Source organism: Mastacembelus armatus, chromosome 21, assembly GCF_900324485.2.
Source record: "Mastacembelus armatus chromosome 21, fMasArm1.2, whole genome shotgun sequence".
NCBI lineage: Eukaryota > Metazoa > Chordata > Actinopteri > Synbranchiformes > Mastacembelidae > Mastacembelus > Mastacembelus armatus.
The window spans coordinates 22,027,861-22,053,006 of NC_046653.1; the positions used below are offsets into that span (position 1 = coordinate 22,027,861).

Genomic DNA, 25,146 nt, shown 5'->3' on the forward strand with positions numbered 1-25,146 from the left:
AAGAGACAGAGTGCAAACGAAGGATGAAAGCTGAGCAGTGGCTAGCCTGAAGGCGACTGTGCATGCGCACACACACAAACAGTATAGGTCTGGTGTGCAATCAACATACAAGGCCATCTGCCAAGCACTGACAAGGCTCTGGAGAGAATCAGAGAAAGGATGAGGGCGGATGCTAGAGAGAAAAAGAGTTAAGAACAAGAAATGGAGGATTGGATATTCGCTGCCATTTCTGCAGATATTCCACACCTCCATCTGAAATCTTGAATGTCTCTTTATGGGCTAATATGTCTGGATAGCAGCATTATTTAGATCACACTTAGGGAGACTTCTTCGGCCATTGCTTTATCTGAGCTTTACAGCTACAGTTCTTAGCCAACCATAGATCTCTAATAGTTGCTTTTCACTCGGCAGTCACAGCTGAGTGACTGGAAAGCCACGTTGGCAGTCAGCTCTATAGCCCTTCAAACACTGTACTGCCTCCTGATGAGCCAAAGTAGGCCACAGGTCTTAGATCCGAGACATGGTGCTTTTTTTTCCTCTAGTCTGATGTGGCAATTCTGCACTAATCAGCTGTCAGTCCAAGGCAGTCTGCACCACTTCCCTGTAATAAGTCACGGTTTAGGTTTGATTTTCCTAATGTGGTTGACCGGTCTGAGTCCAGCCTGTTAGTGCTCAAGTCTACTGTGTTCAACTGCAGCATTTATTTTAGAAAGGACCAAATGGTTACACATAAATTGTTTTTGTTTTATTTTCAAACTGATAAAAAGGACTTGCATTATGCCTGTTAAGCCTATTTAGAGACACTCTTACTGTTTTAATGTATCTAGTGTCAAAAATCCAAAGACATTATTTAGATTTATCAATTTTAATTGATAGTTTAATATTCCAGAGCCCATAGTATTAAAAAAAAGGTCCATTTAAAATTCAATAAGATGTCGAGCAAGCAAGGTTTGCTTCAATTTCATTTTTACTGTGATCATAATCCAAAGAAAATATCATATACAGCTTATGATTTTAGCCATTATGGACCACAGATCATTATCTTAAGTCCATCATTTTAAATTGACATTATATTTATTTGATATGTACTTCTTTGTTTGTATTCTCTCCATTGTCACCCAATAAAAGTCTGACTTCTGGCTGTTGTCCACTAAATGAGTGCATCCATTTAATTGTGATGAACCAATCACTGAAGTCCTGTAAAAAACACCTTATATAGTACATAACTGTATATTATATTAAAGACTTCATTGAAAAGTAATGAAGACCTGGGGGAAAAACATTACCTTCTACTATTAAATTAAACATTCACTTGATTTTTGCATTATTGTCTATACTTCTGTTTTCCCAACTCTAATGACGAGCAAAGCGTAACAAAAGTGAAGGGTGGTTTTGTACCGCAGCTCATTAACTTCAACAGGCAGGTATTTCAACAGCTCTGGGCCAACAATCCCTCATGATGTGACAGGTGAATGGTATTGGAACAGTTAATAGTCAAATTCATTCCATTGCCTCTCTTTTATTGCCCTAAAGCTCTCTATCTCCAGACAGAGGTTTAATGGACACTAATGCCCACCTTGTGTAATTAGCAGAATACTAAAGGAGCACAGAGCTCTGCACTAATATAAGAAGTGAAAAAGGAGGGATTTTGTGTTCTGTGCAGGAATTGAAATATGTATCTAGAAGGTATAAAAACAAGGTTCATTTCTATTTCTGGAAAGAATAAAGGGCTTGAGGTACATGACTGGTCCACAGAGCTACAGTATCCTGGTGGATCTGAGTTGGAACTGAAGTCTCCACAGTTAACATAATCAGCAACCAAGCAAAAAGATATTTAAGTACAGTATTTGTCATGGCCATGACCACCAGATCAAACTATGTAAATTGCACAGTTCGGTCAGTAATTACTTGGGTTGCTGTGATGTGCCAATGTTAACTGGTGAGCTGAGAAAAATGCATGTCAAATTTCTAACATTTGTTAGTGGGAAATAAACACAAAACTGCCCTCACAACTAGAAAATCAACATAACCCGAAAAGTAATAAAGAAAGACAGCGCTGCACTTTAAGTCAGACAGATGGTATAATCCTGTGAAAAGTAATGTGGTTAAAAAAAAAAAAAAAAGAAAAGCTCAACCACTACTGCTGCCTGAATCACTGCAAAATGACTATATAAAATAGAACAATGGCAAGAAGATGGATACTGATATCCTTAATCGACTTGACTGCACAACATCAAAATACAGGCCAAATGAATGCCGGCAGCCTATACAACTGCATGGCAACAGTGTGCGATTATGGTTCGTCCTTGGAATCAGGCAATCAGGAAAAGAAGAGTGTGCTGTGCTGCAGCCCATACAGTTGCTACCTTCTTGCTCTTTTGGTAGCGTATGGCATTTTTCTCTGAATGGTAATTATGAAAAGAACAAAAAGGACATTTAGAGACAAAGGCGGCTTAGGAGGGAATTGGCCAACTCCAAGTGCTGCTTCAAGAGAGACGATATGAAGTAATTATGCAGGAGAACTTGCAGAGGGAGAAGGAAGAAGAGGAGCACAGAGGGAGAGATAGGCTGGGGTTGGCTTAGTGTCTATAGAGAGCAGGACCAGATAGTACCATCTGCATTCTGCACAGGCACTGTCCGTCTGGCTCACTGTTGCCTTCAATAAAACCTGGCACAAAGCAGCAACAGAAATGTATTCAGACATACAGCACAGACGAGCACAAACCCATCCCTCACATGCACATGCTGTGGTTTTAAATATCACCAAGCATGAACATACACAGCATACTACAAAATGGTCTCCACCCAGTAATTTGTGAAAGTATATCGATAGTAGAAAGCTAGCATTATACCCTGCTGTGAAAAAAACGACACCTTTTTTCTAAGTATCGGTGCTTCAACAGTTTTAAGAGAGCAACAGGTTTGCAATTTGCGAACGTGATGGATAGAAACTGCCAAGTCAAAGGAGCATGATTTATTTTGTGACAAGCAAACATTTTACAAGGAAATGAAGGGCAGCCATCTTATCCTTTTAGCTGACAACTTACCTTTTCGACTAACAAAATTCACTCCTGCTGTTTTATGGCCTCTTTTTTACATACTCTACAGCACTGACACAGTCAGCAAAATATATATATATATATATATATATATATATATATATATATATATTTTGCTTTGTGTTAATTAAGTTAAGTTTATAATTCCATTACTTTTTTTGATGGTTTAGTTTTTCCATGGTATCGTTTCGCCATTGATATTTAGGTACTTAGGCAGGTACTGGTGTAAAAATCATAATTTTGGTATCGTGACAACACTAGAAGGGAATAATTTAGAGAATAGTTAAAAAACTATCACAGTGGACTGTTACCAACACTGGAATACATGTACAGTGTACAACATATCGATGGTACTCTATTTTCTTATGAAACCCAGGCTATTACTGGCACTCTCTCACTCTAATACACAGCATTAAGTCTCACATTGGATTTTTTGCTCAACACACAGACTCATAAATTAAATCAACTTTTGTTAAGAGAAGGACCTTTTCTAGTAATATCAACGTGTAGCAAACCTACTTCCCACCTGAATACTTAGAAATGATAACAGGTCAAAGGTTATCTTACCTCTCTGATCTTGTCGCGTTTCTCTTTAACATCAGGCTCCGGTGGCTCTCCATCATTGATGCCCACCACTCTGGGCATGGGGACAGGTGGCAAGGGTTTAGGCCCTGCATTCGTCTTTTTCAGGTCCTCCATCACTTTGTTCTTCTCAGTCTGAATCTCGGCCTGCAGCTCCTCACGTGACTTTCTTAGCTTCTCCTTTGCCTCCTGCAGTGCTCGCTCATGGTCTGCTCGAATCTTGTCCCGCAGGCTCTCCTGCTCCTCCCTGTAGGGGGTAGGAAAATGGCAGGGGGGTCAGATTTTTTTTATGCTTTATTCTTTTTTTGGCTCTGTATTCATCCACAAAACTACTGCAACTATTCCTAGAATGCACATACAAATAGCTATTCAACCAAAGCTGACAGTAAAAAAGGTGACCAAAGGGGTATCATCTTGAAATTAACTCAACATGAACTCAAGAAAAAACATTCACAGACATCCCAGTTTGTTGAAGCAGAAAACAAAAGTTATGTGAACTCCGGTGTTCAGAAAACATCAAGCATACCTCCGTGCTTCCACAGTCTCTCATTTACATAATGAGCAGGTTTTGCATCTTTGCAACAATAGTATACTTAGTAATTTGAAGACATCCACTTGAATGCTGGGAAATCATGGGGGCATTTTTCACCACTGTCTAACATCAATCCATCATCTTTACCACCTGTCCAATCAAGAGTCGCCAGGGGGCTAGAGTCAATCCCAGCTGACATTGGACGAGAGGCAGTGTACACCCCGGACAGATTACCAGTCCACAGATTTCAAAGGCTTGTTGTCTCTGCTGAGGTATTTGTTTGTAACTTCATAGTTTCAGCTCAGCTCTGTAGTTAGATATCAGTGATGCGTCTTTACTTTTTAGCATGGACACTGAATAAAGTACAATCCATACACTGTTCAGGTGACTTCCATGGCTTCACATTTTGAAGCCAGTGAACTGCACCAGGTTTAGTGGCTAACTATTCACATCACAGGTTACAGGACTGTGGTGACTCAATACAGCCAGCAATCATCTGTGATACTTTTTAATTTAAAACATTCTTTTGTTTGTTTCTTTTCATTATAATTACTAGGCATTTTAAGTATCATTCAAATAAAAATAAAAAAATAAATAAAAATTTCAATTAATTACATTTTTTAAATCAAGGCCTATGAGGCAAACGGCACCAAAGTATCAACAACCAAAAATTGTGCGTCACCAAATTGTGATCAAGGCTGGTATTGTGTCAAGTAAAGGTGTGTGTGTGTGGTTTGTCCTGCAGGCTAATGTTATTCTGTGAAACTGCAGCACTGTCTATTTTTACCCTTCGGGTCTACAGGGGTTTAATTTAATAAATTAATAGGTGTTAACGGTGGTCATCAGCGGCCTCTGCAATAAACAGCTGCAGAAAAACAAAACTCACCCACGTTTAATTCAGATCATTATGGAAAAGACACGAGCAGCAGTCTCTAAAGGGAAACCTAACAAACGCCTGACTAGACTGTAGTTACATCATCTCCAGGAAACTGGACAGGTGTGAAGGAGCACAATAAGGAGGCAAAGCAGAAACGGAGATAAAAACATCATCTGTGCATTCACATGGTGGTTCAAGCCCCAGGGTGTTGACACAGCTCAATCCCTTGAGGATGTGGGTCAGTAATGAAAAACAAACTCTGCAGGGTACTAATGCAGAAGTGAGGATTCTGATGCTGTCCTGTTCTTCTATTGTTACTAAATTATGAAACATTTTAAACCAAGTAATATACAGTTTCAGCTCTACAATGATTAGTAGGTGGTGTTTTTTGGTAATAAAACACACCATGTTTGTTACATGAAGACACAAATCAGCTGGGCATTACTACTTACAGCATCTAACTAATCAATGCATGTGTAGGTCATTCCCTACAGACATAAATCATAACAATATTTTATTTTTGTGAACATTTCAAAATATATAGGTATAATTTGGTCTTACCAGCAAATCCTGGATACATCAGCTTTGTTTAGGCTTAAATGTGTTTAAACTGATGTGAATCTTGTAACCTCTGTGAGGGAAGGTCAACTTAAAAATATTCAAATGTTTCTTGCCATGTACAATAAATCTTGAAAAACTAGCTTGTGTCATTTGAGTGCAAACATGAGACTGTTTAATGACTTCGAGTGATAATCGCAGCAGCTGTGGGAGGAAGTGATGACCCGCTGTGATCCACATAGACCCAGCTGCAGGTCCCCACAGAGCTAAAACATCTGAGAAAACAACAGAGTGTCTCAGAGAGAGAGTGTGTGTGTGTGTTTCTGTTTCTGAGGTCTACATCTGGGGCTACAAGATTGAAAGAAATGGTAATCATAAGTTTTAGCCTTTAGCACTGCACACTGTGTTACTTTTATTGCCTATACAAATATCGAAAACTGCGATGGCTGCTTTGCTTTTGTCAGGAGTGATGTGTGGTAAATACTGTCTAACATAAACAAAGTTCAGAATAGTGGAAATTTTAGAAGAATCAATGATGATCGATAACTGTGATGATTAGTTTTGCTTCCAGCAAGAATGAACCGGTTTATTCAAACTATGATGGATTTTCTCTTTCTGTTACTTTAATCTCAGACATTAAAGACTTTAAGATGGTTCGGTATGTAAAAGCAGTGAAGGACGTAGGAGTAGGATTGCAGAACCACATATACAAAGAGGTGGTGTTATTGATATTTTTAATGATTATGTAAATACTTTTTCTTCTTTCCTGGGTTGGCATGTAGAGCAGAAAAACAGGTATCTACTACATGTAAACTTTGCCATGTGATAGTACACATGTTACAGGCATTGTTTTCATAACTCCGACTTACTCCAAACTTTGTTTCAGCAGCAGACTTTATTACCTGCGGCTTGAAGTCTACATAAACATTTTTACTTTTTCAGTGGTACAATACTATCTTCAATTGAATCAAGAGTGCCTTCTTGACAAAATTACTGTAAGTATGCACATATAAGTCGCTGTGCTATCTAAGTTGCAGGACAGGCCAGAGGAATGAAAGTGTGACCTATAGTCTGGAAAATATGGTACTTTTAAGATCAAACCGAGGTGTGACTCAGCTCAGACTCGTCTTTAATGTAGGCTTGGTTAACAAGACTCTATGGTGAAACCTTGCCCAACTTCAGAAAGACCGAGCGGTCCACTATAAAGCAACCATGAAAGTGTTTGATGGAATAACAGAGGCACATGGTGCACATGACTAAACATACCTTCCACCTTGAGATGGCTTTAAAGGGAACTTATCAACTGAAGGTAAAGGCATTCAGGCATGTAAGCTGTTGTGGATGAGAGCTGATCCTAAGAAATTTGTTTGGTCTAATTCTGTTATCACTGCTGTGATTGGAGTACAGCTACACTTGTCAGAGCAGTTAGCTAATGTTTGAACTATGTATAATGAAGGACAAACAAAACATGAACATAAGTGGATTTTGTAAGTTAGAAGAGGTATAAAAGGTAGGGGGCTCTACAAATCCTCAGTCAACGTGCCTGCATCTTACAGAAACCATGGTGGCCAACTGCACACTACGCAAACAGAGGAACAATTATTCAGTTACTCATTCTTCCCAATGAGGTGCCTGGTGAGTGACGAAAGTATCAAGGAAAACAGAAAAACTCTCATACTCATAGTGTCCATACTTCTGTGTGACAAGTAAATGCAGGACTACATGTGAGTGACTACATGTAACAGGACTCTAATGGTGACTGTGAGTCTGGATTTATTAGAAATTATAATACAATAAAAGGTAAAATTGGAAGAATAGTGAAGAGAGGAATGGAGTTAGTAAAGGATGAGGCATGCCTCTGTCATCCATATCCTACAACCATTTATCCTGTTCTGGTTCTTTCCCAGCATGCACTGAACAAAAAAAAAAAAAAAAAATTCAGGTAAACCATGGCCATGTCACCGGTCTTTCACAGCGTGCACGAGTGAATAAAAATTTTTTTTTAAAAACTGTGCAAAATATGCAGAATAATAACAAGAATAAAATGTGAACAAAAGCAATAAGATAAAGAACTTAAGAGTGAGGCACACAGCTGACAGGGTAGAAAAATGAATGTGCAGCTACAAACAGGAAAGAGACAGGCATCTTATACTAATTTCCCTTCACACACAACAATGTGCATTTTATTTAATTTCATAATTCTATCATGATTCTGAATTTGGGGCCAACAGACACCAAAATAAATCACTTCTAAGTTATGCAACATCGCCCTAAAAACAACTCATAAATATTCATATCGCACCTCTGTGACAGACTTTAATTGATAGAAAACATATTTTGCAACACCAAGATGGCAATTAGCACGTATGTGTTTGTGCTAGCGAATGCGTGCATTCGTAAGAATGTCTCAAATATCCTGGATATGCATGTGTGTGTATTGTATCCTCAGCCTGTGGTGCAGCTTGCATGTGAATGTTAGCATATGCACGGGCATACAGGATTTGTGTCTTCTATTCCAAGCTCTGTAATGAGGCTTCTGTGATGGTTTTATATACACATGCATCTACAACTGGGGAAGAGTTCACACCTCTTGGGTATGCCATCATCTGCACCTCTGTGACTGAGAGAACCCTGAGAAACATGCATTTAAATGTGATACTTAGATGGTGCTAATGATGGATGACATGTAAGTGTGTGTGCGTATATGAGATACGAGGAAGCCTGACCAAAGAAACTGAGGAGGTTAAACTGATACTGAACTGGCTCTAATGGGTGCCGACTCTACTCCATATATGTATAAATACATGCAAACATGTTATCACAACAGCATTACAGAAATTACACAAATGTGCAGGTTTCGAAACAGCATACACCAACAGTTGGTGGTGAAAATTCATTCCCACACAAGCATACATTAATGTTCTGCAACCTCTTCTCTTTCCATGTACATGCCCCTCCTCCTCTCCTCCTCCACCTTTTATCTCACACTGCTCTTTTTCTCTGAGTCATTATCAGACTCACACTAGCACTGCCGGCGATTCCCTTCGAGTCTCATATAATGTCAAACATGCAATTAAGAGCACATCAAGCGCAGTCTGACTCAGTTACCTTGACAAAGACAAACAGGAGGATGGGAAGATGCTGCCGTGTAACCAGGTGACCAAGCCGAGGCTTTCCTTCACCTTTAGCTTACTTACATCTTTTCATGCCCCTCAACATCCCAAATCGGACTGAAGCAATGAGAGCCCCACCTCTGATTAGTTTTTCATTCATGTTATTCCCCCAGTAATCACTTCCTGCCTGTCTTCAGTGTCGTCATGAAATCTGCTGCTCAGCAAAGACCAGCCCTTTCCATGGCAACTGGACCGAAGCAGCAGTTGTCCAACTGCCTGCTGGGGTATCTAAGACCAGGTTTATTGAAGCTGTGGAAACACAAGGCTCCAGAGAGAGCAGCACAGGCTTGAGAGCTGCGTAACCATGGCAACAAACAAGGCCAGGCAGACACATACAGTGCACATATACATATATGTAATTACGAGATGAGATTAAAAAAATATATACAAAAATATACACACACACACACACACACACACACACACACACACAGAGTCAAGTCAAGTTATAATGACTTCATTTACTCATTTATCCAAGGGAATAAAACCTGCTGAGCTATTAGCAGCTGCACAACACCTGAATGTAGTGCTGGTCCATGTGTTACCAGGCACCGCATTTGATACCCACAGTATTTTAAACAACTGAGATTATGCATAGGAAATGTGAATTAAAAGCAATTATGCGTTATTTAAGTACATTCAAACAATTACAGCTAAAAAAGCACACAAAACCTCAACACATGCAGAGGGGGAAGCTGGACCCACTGGCAAATTCCCGATGATGCAGTGCTGACCGAACCCCTCTCAGCTGGCACTCCATCGTCTCCTTGCTTCACGGCTACCTCAAGTCACAGTGACTCATTTCACACTCCGAGAGCACAAAATTTTACCCATTTCACAATGAGACCCAAGTGTAACCTGCTTTATGCAAACTCATGAATCACTTACATATGTGACTACTGTGACAGATTCATCTCTGGTTGTGGCTGATGATACAAACATTTCTACATTTCCATCACCCGTCTCTATTTTCATTACAAATAGGTTGACAAGTCTATAATTCTAAGACAAGGCAGGTTGTAAATCTTATGTTTTCTTTGCTTTATGCTTTTAGGAAGTTGTTCTACCAAAGCCTTCCATATTTTACCTTGTACACATATTACTTTGATGATTCTCACCACCTGATGGTGGAATCAACATAAAAACACAGACAAAAAAAGGTGAGAAAGAAAGAAATATGAAATGTATTAACCGATTCAGGATTTAAGCAGTGCATCACTAACAGACTAACAGACAATCTCTGTGTTAATTCAAAATCCAAGTTTAAGAACATGGCTTTCAAATAGTCTTTTGTAAAGTAGATAAAATACTTCACATATATTTTCATATATAAATTACATTAATTCAAACTGCATTATCAAAACATCATCTTACCCTTTTTGCATTCCTACCCAAGCTTAACACAATCTTGATATAACCATATTATATTACTTACTGACTGACCACCTTGACTAATATGAAAGACACATATTGAGATGACCAAATATGACATTGACAGAGCAAGACCATAAAAGGGAAACTGCAATTACCTACCTCTGTATATCATCTTATTTCAGAATAAAAGCATAGAAGTGGACAAATAGAAACACTGCCACGGCATACCTAGTCAGAAAAAGTGACTGAAGGTGGGTTTAAATCAAGGTTATTTCTTTGTGGGAGCAATTTAAGTCAAGAATCTCTTCCTGTGAAGTGTTTTTCTATAGTCCATCTCTGGCACATGAGCCCAGAGTGTATGCTTCATGTCAAGCATCTCTAAAGCCAGAGAGCTCTCATGGGAATGGTCACCGTGAGTTTCAACTGATCTGGACAATTCTGTCTCCTGCTAGCCCACATACACAATGAGTGGAGCTACTGTATGAGGCTGCCACATACACAATGACTGGAGCTACAGACCCATATTGGAGGACTGGGGCTAAGGCAGCAGAATTGTTATTTCTAGTGACCCATAGCTCCTGGAGTTTCCTTCAAAATAAACTGTTAGACAGCTTCCATGTACTGCTGTTTCCCATGACCCACTTGGCTCAAATATAAGCTGCATTGCTGTATATGTAATGACTCTCCAAAGCTTAACTGTGAGTGTGTAATAGCATTCTCTCTGCCCTAACAACCTCCTACCGCTAGCTTCACCCTCTATGTGTCAAACACATACTCAGCCTTTATTCTCAAAAATAGTTACAACTTCTGCTTCTCTTGTTTCTCATGGTCTTATCCATCTTTATATATTCTATCACTCTTCCTTTCTCTTTTTCTAATTAATTTTACAGAACTCCTTTCCCTCACTTGTGTATCAATGAGTAATCAATTACTTTCTTGTTATGGCTGCCTATTAGCCTGAATACTATCAAAGCAGCAAGGGAAAAATAAATTCATAAAATTTCAGATTTAAACAGCTTCCAGATGTATCAGATGCTAATAAAACATGTAACATACTAAGATACCTCTATACCTGTATACAAACACATGCAAACTCAATCCATATTTCTTATTGTATGGTTGAGGGGAGTACCTGAGTACAGATGCAGCTCTTCTAACCTTGGCTAACTAACAAACTTCATTCCAAACACAGGAATCCAACTCCTGCAGCTAGTACAGGCTGGCCATGAAGGAAATGCTAAAACTGGCCTACTGCTGCCAAGAACAAGATTTTTGCAAAATGATGCAAAGTTCAATCTCCAAATATTTTGAGAGACCCTTCACAGAGACGTCTGATTTTATCCACCTACCCTGCCAAAAACAATCTCAAAGTGACATTATAGGAAAGAAGTTGGATCCTGGGACTTTGTGCTCTATGATATCCAAAGTCATGTTTTTCTTTGTGCTGTGTTTATTGTGGTGCACTATGTATGACCACAAACAATTATTAGGTGCTTTTGCAGCTTAAAAACCAAATTACTTTAGTAGATGTAATACAAAACAAAACAAGGTGAAAATGACAAAGCTGATAAAACTGTTGAATAAGGGTCAAAAGGCTGAGATATACCTTGTGGTTGCATGAGTTATGGAGAAGTGGGGCTGAATACACAAAGTGATTAGCAAAGTGAATTCACTAGTCACAAGGTTCATATGAAATTGAAAGGGTTATTGAAATTCAGGCTTTGGAAAATTGAAGGCCAATTCTCAATTTGGTTTTCTGCTATCTCACTTCGATACTATTGCTTTAACTGACAAGGAGCCATTGTGGAGCAGGGTTGAAGAGCCAGTGTCTGGCACTCATGGGTTTTGGTGTGAAGCTTTGTAGTTAACCATGGTCACATTGTCCCTGAAGACTGAGAGTCTATCGCACGCAATCTTTCTTTATCCGTCTCTGTTCCTCCCTCTGATTCATTTTCCACTTTCTTGTTCTTGATCTAGACTTCTCTTCTTGTTCATCTGTCACTGAAACCTGCTGAGCTGCACTCACTCATGCAAAGCAATTCAAACAACTGTGTCTCCTTCCTTTTCTCTAGCTTTTCAGAGGTGTTGTCACCACAGCTGCACTCCAGAGACATAATCAGACGAGCAAGTGAGGCACACTCCCAATGGTTACTAGTGACTTGTTTCGCACAAGTTCTCTCCTACACAATCAGACAATGAACGAGCACCAAAGGACACACACACTTGTTTATTCTTTCAATTAATCCGTCAAAAATATTAAGTGCTAATAGCGAATCAGGCAGTTCACAGTGTTCAGAAATGGTGCACCAACCCAATCTAAAGACTTTCAGTAATTATAGATTCTTTAATCTAAGTTTATAGGTCTAATCACCAATCTGAATTTGTTTTAAACTACCATATGTGTGAAAGCCAGCATTTTTGACTTGTCAAGGTCTCCCTCTGCTGCATGCCTCTGAATGATCACAGCCTCAAAGAGTAATTGTTGTTAAAGACATTTCTACATCTGTCAGACAGTCACACTGAGATCGAGACTGTTGTTGTTACCACAGTAAGATGGCACCACATTTTGCACATCCTGTGCCACATACAAAAGCCAAAACTTGTTTTGTTTAGAAAACAATTCAAATTCAGTTTCAAACCCATTACAGAGCCTCCAGCTTTCACTAGACAGCCCAGGATTCAACCTGCCTGACGTCAACTGGAGAACCAGCCCTGTAAAACCACAACGCTGAAATTATACGATGTACTACTTGGGTTAAGGAACGTTTGATTCAATCCCTCCCATCCAAAGCTCCTGTCTGCAGTAGTGCTCCAGCCGTATGTTGAGGCCTGCTAAATGAACTGGGTTCTCAATATAACTCTATAGTTAAGTAACAGTACAGAGTGTGAGGAAACCTGCACTGGTGTAATCATTGTACTCGTTCTTTGATAACATTCATCAAGTCAAGACAGGCCACGATTGCAGAAACTCATTTTTAATAATCATCTTTTTAAGTCTGTAAATCCTGCTAAAATCAATTACAGGGTTGTTCGCCACATTGATAAGGACTGTGTGAAACATGAGCTCTTGGTTATATTCAATTTCTCACTCTGACGTTCTTTGAAGGCTTTAAACTCTGAAAATCGCTATTCAATAATGTCTCACTTTCATTTTTTAAGAAAGAGATTCCCTGACTTTTTGGATGCCATTTACAACTACATTCCTAAATAAAACTATTTAATGGGAAAACATACAAGTAAAAACAAAACATGATAAAACACTGTATTTGTCATCTCTGTTCAGGGAGAGTATGTATGAATGAAAGTCAGAGTGTTCAACAATGACTTTAAGATAAATCAGAAAAAAAAACAACTACTGCTTGTTATTCAAAAAAGCTTGCATACAAAAATCACAATTTTGTTTTGAAGGAACCCCCCAGAAATTACATTATTACAACACAGACACCAAAACACAAGAGATTTCCTCTGATTTATATATAGTTATATTCTCCTAACATGGCGTTAGACTTTTTAATTTATTTAAATTACATCTGATAATTAGTTCTGGTGACAAAGTGCAAACAACAAATTGTGGCATGCCCACACAACAACATGTACTGTTATTAGAAAGAATTATCTTGTGGAAAAATAATAATGCAGCACTGACATTTTTCTTCTTACTGCACTCAGTTCTGGACAACTCCTTCCTTCATATTTTTGTATAAATGTAACATTGTAATACGTAATATACATGGAAAAGTACGGTATATAAAAGGCTAGGGGGTATATTTAGCACACAGAGTGTGCAGGTAATTATCACTACATTAATCACTACATTTAATCTATAATTATTTAAAAAAAAAAAAAAAAAAAAAGACTGCTGCTACACTCAACAGGTGAGGCTCCCTGGGGCATTGTTGTACTGTCGACTGAAGGCCTGAGTTTTAATACCTGTGTACACTAACATGCAGATGCAGTAAACAGGGTCTCTTAATGAATATCACAAAAACAAAGATTTAAACTGAAAACATGTTTGAGTAGTGAAAACCCTTTTCTTTGCAACATAGCACTGTAAACAGAACATCTTTGGATGTAGAACAAGACACCCAGTCTCTGGGAAGTTGTAATATTCACTGTTTTTGACCTTTGACAGACAAATGAGTAATCAATAAATCAAACCAAAAAAATTGCAATTAATTTCAGACTCATTCTTCTTGTTCACTTACTGTAAGGTAATCGCTGAAATCGCATAATAAATGAAAATCAGTAGCACTGCCTCTGAAAAGTAGGCTTGAGAAAACACCCCAGTTCTATCTGCTCCCTCTCACACAAGACACATTGCTCTTCAGTCACTCTGAGAGGCTGCAGCTGTGTTCTACAGGGAGCACAACATTATGATCATATGAAAAAGATGGAGACAACACAAGTAAAAGAAAGACAGGAAATGAGGCACACAGAGAGCAGATCTGTTTTAGAGAAAACAGCAGTGTTAAATGAGGAAATGATACTGGATGGAAGTCCACTCCTCATTCTGCAAGCTGTTCACTCTAATATCAACTGCACTAGATCTAATCTCCAACAGACAAATTAATTAGGATAAGTCTTATTAAAATTACTATGAACGTGGATCTAAGAACTGAATTTATATTTGATATCTTATTCTGCATGTAGTGACATCTGCAGTATAAACAGGCACAGCAACAAAGATAGTTAAAAGACTGAAAAAGGGGCTTTGGGATTTGTACTTTTTATAATGACTCATTTTGCTCCTTGATACTGACAGATACATTTTAATTGTCAAAAGCAAAATGGTTTTTAAAGTGTATGTTTAGTTCACATCAGAGATCAGTCAACAAAATTACGAATTTCTTGTCTGATTTAAATATTCTGATTCTGACTCATGTGACAGTTTGAGGGCACTTGCTGGCAAAGTTTGAGTCCTTTAAAAAAAGTTTTTGGCAATCAACACATTGACCAAGACAAAAAAAAAAAAAAAAAAAAAAAAAATCACAGAGCGCACTACTTTTTAATACTACAGTCAAACTAGAATGGAAAAAAAAAAAAAAACTCTACCCTATGCCAAGTTCTTGATGGAGCTGCAAATTTACAGTGTGGTGCCAGCAATCAGTCATCCTTTGGAAGGCCTATACTCCTCAAAAAGCCTAGTTAGCTGATTAAACAACAAAAGGGCATAATGCATTTTACTAGGTATTATAGAACATGTTATTAATTATACTACAGGTCAACACGGTGTGTCAAAGCAGCTGTACAGGGTGTCTTTTGATTTTCTTTTTAGAAAAAACCAGCAGCCATACCTCTGACTGTGGCTAAAGCTAAAACTGCAGATATTACTTATGCTTTAGGTTTTAAACCCCAACAACAAGCTTGATACAGTCAGTCCCATGACCTGGTTTTGGACACTAAATTAAAACAGCTCAACAATACTGATGGAAGCACGATAAGCCTCTTTTACGTAGGTGAGGTGCACACATGCCACATTTGCTCTGAGCAGCAGAGGCTGAATCTATAAACCAGTATGGATGGTCTCATTGACCCGATGCTCTGAATGCAGTGCTTTGGTATTCTTTCCAGGATGAGCCAAGTGGACACTGCATGTGCTGGTGTAGTGTGACGGGCTGAGCTGCACATACAAGATGCTGCTCCTCTATCAGCACAAACCTTCTCCGAACAGAGAAATACACACACCAGACACAAACACTCACAACAACCTAGATTTACTTTGTGGCTGACAGGCAAATGAAGCATGAAGACATGCTATCTAAGATTACCCTAAATATGAAATAAGCACACTCTCATGCTGGCTCAGGCTTTAAATATGGTCCTGGAGGCTTTGATGCTGATTTGTGGCCACATGAGAAAGCAAAAGACAACCTATAGCCTTGCAACATTAAAAACAACTGGCAAGTTACCACAAGAGGAGACTTAATCCTGATAGTACGGATATGAGTGGCACCACAGCAGATGTTGTACCGAACTACATATGCTCAGAAACACTACAGCTCTACATGTCATAAACATCAGTGATGGTGCTGCTTGCACTTAGAAATGTTCATTGACAGCAATGTCAAACTGCCTACTAAAGTGAAGGCGCCAACAGCTTTTCTTTTGAAAAAAGGCTTTTAACCCATTTACCGGTATTAAATGTCAAACTGACCAAAGTCAGTCTTCTCAAGGCGGTCATCTAATAAAATGTAGTCCAACCTTCCACAGAGACTTTCTTGCCCCTCAGCTAGATGCTGCATGCCATGTGGACAGAATGTGATGTCAGGGATTGGACATGTGAATAACACAGAGCACTCTAAAACGACTGACTGGCACAGTGTTAGTCTGTGACGAGCCAAAATAACATATGGAGTCCAACAGAATGGCAAACAACTGAGATTATTAAACATATTCCCTGTTCTACATACTGAATCTCATCATAAGATTTCATGTACTGACCTTGCCAACACTTGCAACTGAAACTGAGGTGGTATCACCAAAACCTATATGCAATTTTTAAAAAAAAAAAGCTATATATGAACTTAAGTGCGGATGAGTTGAAATTACAAGAATAATATCGCTCAGACTGATATTTGGTTCATTCTACAATATCTGATCTTCAGCAAGGATCATTCCCACTCCTTTCCTCAAATTATTATCCACTGATGAAGATCAGCATCATGTCTGCTGTCTCATGTGCCTCCTCCACTCCACATGAGAGGTTCTGCTGCTATGCAGCAGCAGGTCAGTGTGGTCAAATGTAGTGCAGCTGCACAGTGACACTTCTATAACACTTCTGTATGGAATAACTGAACAATTCAAGTGAGAAGAGGATGGTAATGGCTTTCAAAAATTGTACTCTCAGGAGTCTCTTTCAGTGTCTTATTAGTTTTCTGATTGAATTTTATGACAAAAGACAGGAAGGAGCAGTTAAGCGTAGGTGCTTAACTGCTCCTTCCTGTCTTCCTCTCTTCCTGTCTTGAATGAGCAGTCCAGACCTATGCAGATGCCCTGCAAAGCCACTGGGAAAGCCATTTTCTGGAGGGTCTGATTTTTACTGGACCATGGGGCCAAATAATCATTCAGAAAACAGGACATTGCAGTACTGACTTGAGAAAGCCCTTTTTTTTTTTTCAGCTGTGAGGATGATGCAAAATCTTAACACTGGTACTTTTAGTGCTCTAGCAAATCCCTGGGCTGCAAATGAAGTTGCACAGAAATTTTTCATTACACTGAAATGGCATGCTTTCCTACACTGGTGAAAGACTTAACGTGGGAAAAGTGAAGCAAACACAAAATATGCATCTTAATGAAGATTACACAGCAGCCAATACCAGATATTTGCTCTCTCTCCCTCTCTCTCTCTCTCACACACACGCACGCACACACGCAAACACGCACACAGCGGTAACAGATGGGAAGTCTGTTGAACTTACTGGGCACTGTGGCAAAAACCAAGAATGAACGCTGATGTTTTTATTTCCAAACAAAATAACAGAATTCGGAGATCTTCACTTGCCAGCTGTAAATCTATACGTACACACCTGTGTTGTCACAGGTGTGTATTCTCACCTGTGTTGAGAATAAATGAAAAGATGAGTGATATGGCAGAAAACTGATCATTATAATTATTTATGTGTTAGCTGGTTGGCAAATTATTTATGTTCTGCAAGACAAACAACTACTCTTAAAATATTTAATCCACACTTACCCACTTTTTTCTGCCTTCCATATTGCTACCATACCATACCTGTGGCTGTTCTGCTGCTGCAAATGTCACTGCCTCTGTCAACACATTCACTTACACCCTCTCTCAGACGAAGACTACTGCTTTTGGCTACTGCTATATTGTTTGAGTCAGACCAAAATAAAACCAAGGCAGGATCATTAAAGGCCTCACAGCATTTCGAGGTTGGCAGAGCGTTGCACCTAAGTGGGTTCTAACACTCTGTTAAGTCATCCAAAGGTGTTTCATTTTGAGTTGCCTTCTAAGTGACCAACTACAGGATCCTGAGCCAAATAAGAAGTCCCTTTGTGCACACTTATTACACAGAGCAGAAATGCAAACTATTTTTTGAATGCTTCATCAATCTAATAGCAGAAATTTCCACTGTCTGTGAATCAACTAGTTATTTGTTCCTTGTTCCTTTGTTTACAGACCCCTTGATATTAATGGTGGAAAAATACATACTAGTAATATAATATGCTTTAAGTAACAGGTAGGACTAGGTGGGAAAAGGCAATGTTGTTATCAGCAAGTTTCACTCATTATCAATGCAAAATGAATATTTCCAAATAAAAAATAACGACTAAAATATGAATCTTACACTTAACCCTTGTGTTAGCTAACAATGTATATTGTTTCAGTTCTCAGATGCAAAGAATGAGACTGGCCTGCATAAACCTTCATTATGCTGAACCAGCAACCTCAGCATTAAACATCATAAAATGCCCCCAAATACACTGAAACTATTTGTGTGGCCAGACAGAACCACAAGTGGTTTGGAAAATGTATTTGTTTTTAGATTCACTGACCTGACCTTTCGTTTGAAGCCTGTACCACATATCAGGGACCAGGCATTTATGTATTCACAAGTTATCAGCTCTTGTACTTAGAGAGTTTTGAATTGTGGGATGTTTGCAGCTTAAATGTTAAAATGTTAACAGCTGTATCCCTATCTGTCTAAAGTGTGCCCACCTGAGTTTGTCAGCCACAGACATGTAAAGGAAACCCTGTTTAAGCACCAACCCATCTGCTGGATGAGGCTGCATGACGACCACTGAGGAGGAAAAGAAAAAAACCCTACGGAGCATCTTCAAAGATCATTACCACAGATAGGGATCAGATAAAATCAAAAGTCAAGCAGACGACACATACAGTGTCACAAAGAGAAAGACTTAGAAATATTTCCTTGGTTGAAAATCTGACTTCAAGAATAGTACACTGACATGAGAAAGAATAAATATGTGATTGTAAAACAGGAAAAAGAAACTGTGGTCAGCTACAAAATGAGAACATAGTTCAGTGCAGCCAGTCAGACGTTACCCATATTTTCAAGCATTCTCGAATATATCAGAAATATTCACTAGAGTGCATGGATTACCCCACAGCAAAGAGAATAATAACCTTTGCTCCCTCAAAAGCTTTTATAAAGACTATTAACAGGATGAACCCGCGAAGAGAGAACTGCTTCTGTGGGGTTTTCTGTGGCCAAATAAAGTAAAGGTGAAATCATTATGAGCCTGCCTGTTTTCCTGAGGGTCTCTTTAAATGCTACCACGCCTCATTTTCTGGGGGGCTGTTTGAACCCTGGTTCTCTGGAGGACACGATGATTTTAAAAACAGCTGAGACAGCCATACCAAAAAGCAAATGGAACACATTTCTATAAGCTGCTATACACAGAGAAAAGAATAAAAACATATCATATCACATTATGTGAGGTTAAATGCAGAAGGAAGCATTTTGAGACTTTTGAGAATTTTCATGAAACTAATTTCAACAGATCTCAAAAGGTATTAGTATCCCTCCTCCAAACCTTAAATTATAACCCATGGACATCTCCATTGCTTCTTCCTTTAACCAACTTTAACAAGCAACTATGGGCCATAATGTCTAAATTCATTCAAACGTACTGAAATATTTAGCATGCCTTGCTATATTCTTAAAAAAATGTAACAATGAACATGCTCATACTCTAAGTCATACTATTTTAATGAAGTCATTTTTTATTTGAAAGGCTGAATTTTATAATATGTATGTTTTTAATTCCAAAGAGGTGAGCTTTGGCTGAAATCTGCAATTAAAAATGGATGAAGCAGACCACAAAGCTGAAAAGGTGCTATAAACTGAGTCTATTTAACACAAATCAGTTTATCACAGAGGAAGAAATGCAAATAAAAATGCACCCTGAGGTACACCTCTGCCAAACCCAATTGGTACGTCATTTAAACAAATACACATGCATTAGCCAAGAACAGTAACAGCTCGTTTAAAATGTGTCTTGTCATTTACTAGGATGTATTGAATTCTAACACGCAGAACAAATGCAGCACCACACTCCCAAACACTGAAAAAAAGCCTTCCTGGTCATGATTGTCTTCAACTGTTCCTGTATTTCATCACTGATTCCCCTCTCATCCATGCTGTAAACTGCACCCTCTGGGGGTTTTAGTTCAAGTCTCCTACCTTTATGTATGAAAAAAAACTTGGCTCTGACAATGACACACACTTCAGAGTGGCTTGACAACAACAATTATGTTATTTCAAGCAGGCTTCACTGCAAGCTCTAGAAGGCTTTCAGGTTGGAAAAATGAAAAGGAACCACAGGGGACGCGGAGGCAATACTCAGTGGTCCCCACTGTGAAACAGTTTGAGAAATTGCTTTTAACATCTTGCCCAGCACTCAATAAAACTAATGACCTCCTTCAGCAGCATGAAGATATTTCCTGTAAAATTATCCTTTCAACCTACTGTCTGACATTTTTTCAATTTATTCTTTATTTTTTCGCCAGTATTTCCCAGAACAATAAAAAAAAAAACAAATATACAGATATATGTTGAACCAATCAAATAACATGCTTATGTAACTGCAAGGAAAATAAATATACAATTAATGAATTCTTTACTGTGTAGGTAGTGCACTGCTTATAAAAAAAAAGATGCTCTGAAAAAAAACAGAGCCGGATATTCAAATTCTATCCAAATAATAATGTTGAACAATTCAAACTGAGATCAATTAAACATTTCATGATTCCCAAAAATGAGGTTAACTTTTTGTTAAAATATGCATCTTCTACACAAAAGCTTCTGTAACTGATTGGTTAGGTAACGGTAAATAATTAATAACTTATAAAAATATTATGGTGGCATAATTCCCTTTAAAGTAACTAGGGTCAGTTAAGGAGTAATAAATGGTGGCAAGGTAATGAGGCCATTAAACTTGTCCAGTACAGTAAATTCCAAGTAGCACTTAGAACAGTCAGATATAAGTTGGATTTAGGATGGGAACAAAAAGAGCTTGAGCTTGATGGCTGGACAGCAGCCAAACAGGCTGGACAAACCAACGACAATGCCGCAGCCAAAATTTACCAGCATTTGGCTCACGACAGGCTGTAATTTCCAAGCCTGTTTAAGCAGTTACTAATGCTTTTCAAACAGCCTGTGTGTTTTAGCTCATCAAGTTCAACCATGTCTTCCCATGGGACAGCATGACAACACTGGAACCAAGGTGATAAAAAAAGTGTCTGTCGTAAAAGAACTTAAACAATTACATCCGCTGAGACAAAAAGGTGATAATATTTACAGCAACACCAGCTGCTCAAAACTTTGATGAAAATAAGGTTGACACACCTGTGCTGACGTGACACTATATGCTCAATACAGCGTGTTTCATTCTACACACACAGCCACACCCTAGGGTGTCACAAAACCAGGACACCTGCCTTTATGACCTGGAGCAAATGTGTGTGTGTGAGATGTAACTTGAGAATAACATATTAATTACTGCAATGAAAGCAAGCTGTCATACATATGACAACAGTTGTTGGTCCTTACCTGTGTCTGTGCTCGTCATGACCTCCCTGTCCATGTATGACCACCTGGCCCGAAGCATGCTTTCCCTCTTTGGGTGAGTCAATATGAGGGATGAGCACATCCTCCAAGCCCAGGTCAAAGCGCTTGTGCTTGGAATTGTCCGGGAGGAAGAAGAAGGCCCCGAAGCATAAGGTGATGAAGGCACTGAGAATGAGGAGGAGGATGAACTTCTCAGAGAGCCGCAACGTAGCCCTATGGTGCGTGAAAGAGGAGGCACCCGGCGAAAGAGTGGGTATCCTGCGGCCTGACAGGGGCAGGAGAGCCGGTGTCGTCATGTTTCGACTGCAGGAATGAACTTAGCTTGGGTTGGGGTTGAGGGACAGGGTGGGGTTTACAAGTGCCACAGGTGTTGTTGTAGCAGCATGCACCAGATGGTCGACTTTATTATCTCATCCCTGTATTGGTAAGTCCAGAAACCAGAATGGGCCAAGGTCCCTCAGTGAAGGAGTGACTGGTCAGCAGGGAAATGGCCATGACGATTCTGAAATAGAAGAATATACATGCAGAGAATCAACGCAAAGTTGGGAAGTTACAATTAAATGATAAAAACCTCTTCACAGAATATTTACCAAAGATTTGCCACCATTTTAGAAAAATCAGACCATTTTCTGCCTTCATTTTCACCACCAACCTCCACACAGACACACAATGCTGTGTGTTCTGTTAGGGCCGAAGAGCTTTTTCCCTTTATAGTCTTTGTTTTAGCTGTCATTTCTCTACCTTGGCAGCATGTCCCCTGTAACCACTAGCATCATCTCACCGAGCCCTCTGACAGACTTTTATTGAGCCTAACAGCACTGAATTACAATCGAACATGTGGTAACAACTCAAGAAACTGGCATGTCATACATCAAGTGATAGCTGAAATATTAGAGTAATAAACAATCCTCTACCATGCTATGGGGAATTTAGAAACATGCCATGTGAAAAAATAAATACCTCAGAATCTCTCTTTGCCTGTCTCACACTCACACACACACTCACACACACACACACTTAATCCTGTAGCCATGAGAAACATGAAGCTTGAGATCTCAAGAGGCTGTGCAATATATCTGAGACCCTCACTAAACATGTGTCCTCATCTTTCCAGCTCTAACTTTGCAGAATGAACCCAGCTTTCTGTCTTTGCTTCTTTATCGCACTGCAGTGCCATTTAGCCTGCTATCCCATCGTGACAGAAGGATAAAAAAAAAAAATGAAGGGCAGCATCAGCCTACATTCATCCTGCTTCGATCCTTGGGATCCATCGGAGTCGACCGGAATGACAATTGACAGTTGCGTGTGGCAACCCCTTCTCAAGAGGGGCAGGACGTGCAAGCTAAACACACCGCATGCCAAGTGTCGTGTCCTGCATTACATCTGAACTTAAATACCTTTTTTTTTTTTAAAAACGCTTTATTCCCCGGGACAGCTCATGTGGACAGAAAACACGGAGCAAATGTTTGAGCAAGTGCTAATGTGAATCATGGATGTAAAGCAAACGGAGCAGCCCCTTTAAACACCAACATCGTGTTATTAATGGTCAAGCCGATTCATGATAACACAGGTTTTGATCTGAGCCCGGTAGTTGGTAGTTTTTCACTGGCTCTGCCGTGTCTCCACACAGAACAGACCCAGTTCAGTGCCAGTCTGTGAGGCGATTAGCCAGCTAACAAGGCTAACTTATCAAGCTAACGATGGCTAGCCAAAAAAAAAAAAAAAAAAAACCCGAACAGCTTTAAATAAAACAACCAGACAGCGCTCAGGGAGAAACGTGGATTTAAAAATAGTCCGAGATACGTGTTGGGTTTGTTAGAATTATGGCTAAACCGAGACGCAGCGTGAGCTTTGAAACCTACAGGCTGATGAGATGCTAGCTGCTAGCTAGCCGCTGACCAACCGACAGAGGCGGTCTCTAGTGCCGACGGTGCTGCATCACCTCTTTCTCGTTTGCTCGGTGAAAATGTGCCCCAGTTCCCGGTCCGCCTGTTGGGAGAAGTCGCTGTAGCATGTGTCCTCATGTCCACGAATGTTTCAACACCGTCGCCTCCACCTGCTCCGGCTGAACCGTCGCTTCAGAGCAACATAGCGGTGCAGTCCCGCGGACGCCGGGAGGATGTAGCCGTGTGGCCGCTGTGTCGGACCGCAGCCCCGGACTGACTGAGCTGCTGCCGCTCGGCGATCCAGCATCAACTACTCAGCCTGCACGGGTTAGGGACCGTCTGACAATTACTGGCATCTATGTCGTTTATTACAAGGCGACGTCAAATTGTCTCATCTCCGCCGAGGTAGCGGCAATGATAGTAATATATTATGCAGGAATGTGCAATGCATAATAGCCAAGGGTGCTGTAATTTTGAAGTATTTGTACTTTATTGGAGAAGTTTCATTTCGAAAACAAATATTGTACTCCTTGCTCCACTGTAGTTATTTTACAGCTTTAGATTATACTCACTTCTCAGAATCAGATATAAAATAAATCCATCCATCATCTATACCCCCTTATTCCTAACCAGGGTCACGGGGATCAGCTGGAGCCTATCCCAGCTCTCTTTGGGTGAAAGGCAGGGGTCCACCCTGGACAGGTCCCCAGTCCATCACAGGGCCACATAGAGACAAACAACCTCACACACTCACACTCACTCCTATGGGCAATTTAGAGTCACCAATCAACCTGACATACATGTTTTTGGACTGTGGGAGGAAACCAGAGTACCTGGAGAAAACCCACACAAGCACAGGGAGAACATAGAAACTCTACACAGAAAAGCCCCTGATGGGTTTCAAACCAGGAACCTTCTTGCTGTGAGGCAACAGTGCTAACCACTAACCTACTGCGCTGCCCTACAGCATAATCATAAAATTTAATTGATATTCACAGGCTAACACTAATGTGAATTTTGACAAATTTGCCTTTTATGCAAGAATAGGCCTATCACTGTATTTTTACACTATGATCCATTTACAAGTCAGGGGACTTAGTACTTCCTGAATTAATACCACAGTTAAACATGCCCCATCATAAGTAAAAGTACTAAACTGAAACTGAAAATCTTAGTTAAGTAAAAGTTATTCCACAGAAATTCTTTTATAAGAACACCTGTTTTTGTGCACAAGCTCAAAAATACCACAAACATTGTTCATATGAATTAGTTTTTTGTAAACATAATAAAAAGAATATGGCCTGTAGTTGGACCTTTTAAACCAATTGTATGTCAAAGTTCACGAAGCTTTAGCTATCTGCGTTGTTTAAAAGAATATGAAGAATCTCAACGATTTGTAGGTAAGTAAAGAGTAAAAATTTGTATTTCCTCACTGAAATGTAGTAGAGTAGAAGTACAAGGTGGCCTTAAACAAACATATTATATAAAGTAGGCTACAAATACCCATAATACCTTAAGTACCTGGTTGCTTCCCAGCACAGATAATTTCA

General features: G+C 39.5%; 1 protein-coding gene across 3 annotated transcripts in view; it reads right to left on the reverse strand.

The window, feature by feature from the left end:
- man1a2 (mannosidase, alpha, class 1A, member 2) overlaps positions 1-23,902 on the reverse strand; it is a 95,209-nt gene extending 71,307 nt beyond the window's left edge. For 2 of the 3 annotated variants that reach the window (XM_026295508.1, XM_026295510.1), the window contains exons 1-3: positions 23,653-23,902; positions 21,693-22,212; positions 3,627-3,888 (exon numbers count right to left, since the gene is read on the reverse strand). In XM_026295508.1, coding sequence (XP_026151293.1) covers positions 3,627-3,888; positions 21,693-22,006 — 576 coding nt within the window. In that variant the 5' untranslated portion in view covers positions 22,007-22,212; positions 23,653-23,902. Of the gene's footprint in view, positions 1-3,626; positions 3,889-21,692; positions 22,213-22,951; positions 23,093-23,652 lie in introns of those variants that run through there. The other variant, XM_026295509.1, reaches the window with a different exon arrangement.
- Between the last annotated feature and the right edge of the window lie 1,244 nt (positions 23,903-25,146).